The sequence below is a fragment of the Engraulis encrasicolus genome, chromosome 7 (genome assembly GCF_034702125.1).
Source record: "Engraulis encrasicolus isolate BLACKSEA-1 chromosome 7, IST_EnEncr_1.0, whole genome shotgun sequence".
Classification (NCBI taxonomy): domain Eukaryota; kingdom Metazoa; phylum Chordata; class Actinopteri; order Clupeiformes; family Engraulidae; genus Engraulis; species Engraulis encrasicolus.
The window spans coordinates 7,491,737-7,494,236 of NC_085863.1; the positions used below are offsets into that span (position 1 = coordinate 7,491,737).

The window sequence follows — 2,500 nt, forward strand, 5'->3', positions numbered from 1 at the left end:
TACTCTCATATCAGCTGTAATACATGGACAACATAATCACTAATTGTATCACTTTGGGAGGTATTAATAGTGAATTTATGCAGATTTTGATAGTTTTGGTCATCAAAAACGATTTGCATAATGTAAGATAAAAGATCTTTAAAGTCAAAAAGATGAATACATCAAGTAATATTTCCATGGATATGAATACATACCAAGTTAGCCATGAGATGAAAAACAATATTTGATGATAACTAGTGTTTTTAGGTATTTTATAGCTGAGTTTTGTTATCACGGGTCAAAAATGACCCGAACACCACAGGTGTATGCAGCTTATGAACACAACACAAGGGTTAACGTGTGTGTTCATGTCCTTTTGGTTGTTAGGTTTCCTGAGCACAGGCGACCAGTCTGCCAAGGGGAACTACGGGCTGCTGGACCAGATCCAAGCCCTGCGCTGGCTCAACGAGAACATCGGACACTTTGGAGGCGACTCGGAGCGCATCACCGTCTTCGGATCCGGCGCCGGAGCCTCCTGTGTCAACCTTCTCATCCTCTCGCACCACTCCGAGGGTAAGAACCAATGACCTTTTGTATGAAGTTATGAAGTACGTATGAAGTACGCAATCACCCTGTTACTCTCACATCACTCCGAGGGTAAGAACCACTTACCTTCTGTATGAAGAGTTATCAGTTAGTGAGCAATCACCCATGTTACTCTCACATCAATCCGAGGGTAAGAACCACTTACCTTCTGTATGAACAGTTATCAGTCAGTACACAATCACCCTGTTACTATCACACCACTCCGAGGGTAAGAACCAATTACCTTCTGTATGAAGAGTTATCAGTCGCTGAGCAATCACTACCTATAACCTTCAGGATTGTTGGCACTTGGAAGGCAAGAACCTTCAGTATCATCATCATCAGTCAGAGAGTAAGAACCAATAGCATTCAGTGTCATTAGCATTCTCGTCATTGCTGAGAGAGTGAGAACCAATCACCACCATCCTCTAACACTCAGAGGGTACAAGTATCCTCACTCAGAGGACAAGTGCCAATGGGGCACCTAAGTCACGTCCTCTACTTCCTGGTTCATGGGGCAGAGAGAGTCAAAAAATAATTACTGGGCTTGAAATTAGTGGTTTTTCGACATCAATCCAAACCTTGGACTTCCACTTATGCACCTCAAGTCCACCACGACTCGCCTTGTTCACTTCCATTCAATATTTTGCAGCTGTCTGCCCCATGAACCAGGAAGTAGAGGGCGTGACTTAGGTGCCCCATCATTTTCAGTATTATTGTTAAGATTCGAGGTAAAAATTGCTCTATTGGCATGCCTGTATACATCCATGTTGCCAAGGCAGCACAATTACCACTAAAGTATTAAGCAATTAAGGAAATAAGAACATTAACAAAAATAAAGAATTATTGGATTATACTCAAAGGATAAGAACCAATCACTATCAGTCTCTCACAGTACACATTACACAATAGTGAGTAAGAACCAATAGCATTCAGCATTACTATCATCCTCATCATTGCTGAGAGGGTATGAACCAATCACCATCCTCCTCTCACTCAGAGAGCAGACTCCAGCGTCCTCATTCTCACAATTATCGTTCTTATATAGCTGTGTTACAGGGTTAACACAGAAGATTGAAATCGCATTTGACCAGTCTGACATGTACAGTCAAACCAACATATAAATAAGACAAGACAATGATGGTGATGGTGGTGGTGGTGGTGGTGGTGATGATGGTGATGGTGGTGGTGGTGGTGATGATGGTGATGGTGGTGGTGGTGACGGTGGTGGTGACGGTGGTGGTGGTGGTGATGATGGTGATGGTGGTGGTGGTGGTGATGATGGTGATGGTGGTGGTGGTGACGGTGGTGGTGGTGGTGATGGTGCTAGTGATGGTGATATGGGTGTTGGTATTCATCATCATCATCATCATCATCATCATCATCATCATCATCATCATCATTAGCACCACTACCACTACCACTACCCCCATCAGCATCATCCAGTCACACCACCTTGGGTGTTAATAATCATCGTCGTCATTAAAATGTCTTAATTCAGAGGGCGATCACCATCTTCACAGTGTCGTCATTAAAATGTCTTAATTCAGAGGGCGATCACCATCTTCACAGTGTGATGCTCTCTAGCTGCAGTGAACTACAGTACACCAGCAGACAGCCACTGAGAAGAGTGGACTAGATTTAGGTGGACTAAATCACTAACAGCACTGCAGCCTGTAGAGCTGGCCATCAGACCCAGTAACCTAAATGCCTACTGAAGGAGGCGAGAGGCAGGGGTGGACTGGGCATCTGGCTGTCAGGGCAGATTTCCCAATGGGCTGCGGGCAGGGATGGACTGGGCATCTGGCATACAGGGCATTTTCCCAATGGGCTGCGGGCAGGGATGGACTGGGCATCTGGCTGTCAGGGCATTTTCCCAGTGGGCCGACAGTCATGCTGTTGTTTTTTGTTTCTTTGGTTTGTTGGGGTTGGGTTG

General features: G+C 44.8%; 1 protein-coding gene across 1 annotated transcript in view; it reads left to right on the forward strand.

The window, feature by feature from the left end:
• LOC134452391 (neuroligin-2-like) overlaps nt 1–2,500 on the forward strand; it is a 137,614-nt gene that overhangs the window by 118,699 nt on the left and 16,415 nt on the right. Inside the window, exon 4 of the mRNA XM_063202754.1 lies at nt 367–552. Within this exon, the coding sequence (XP_063058824.1) occupies nt 367–552 (186 nt within the window). The remainder of the gene's footprint in view (nt 1–366; nt 553–2,500) is intronic.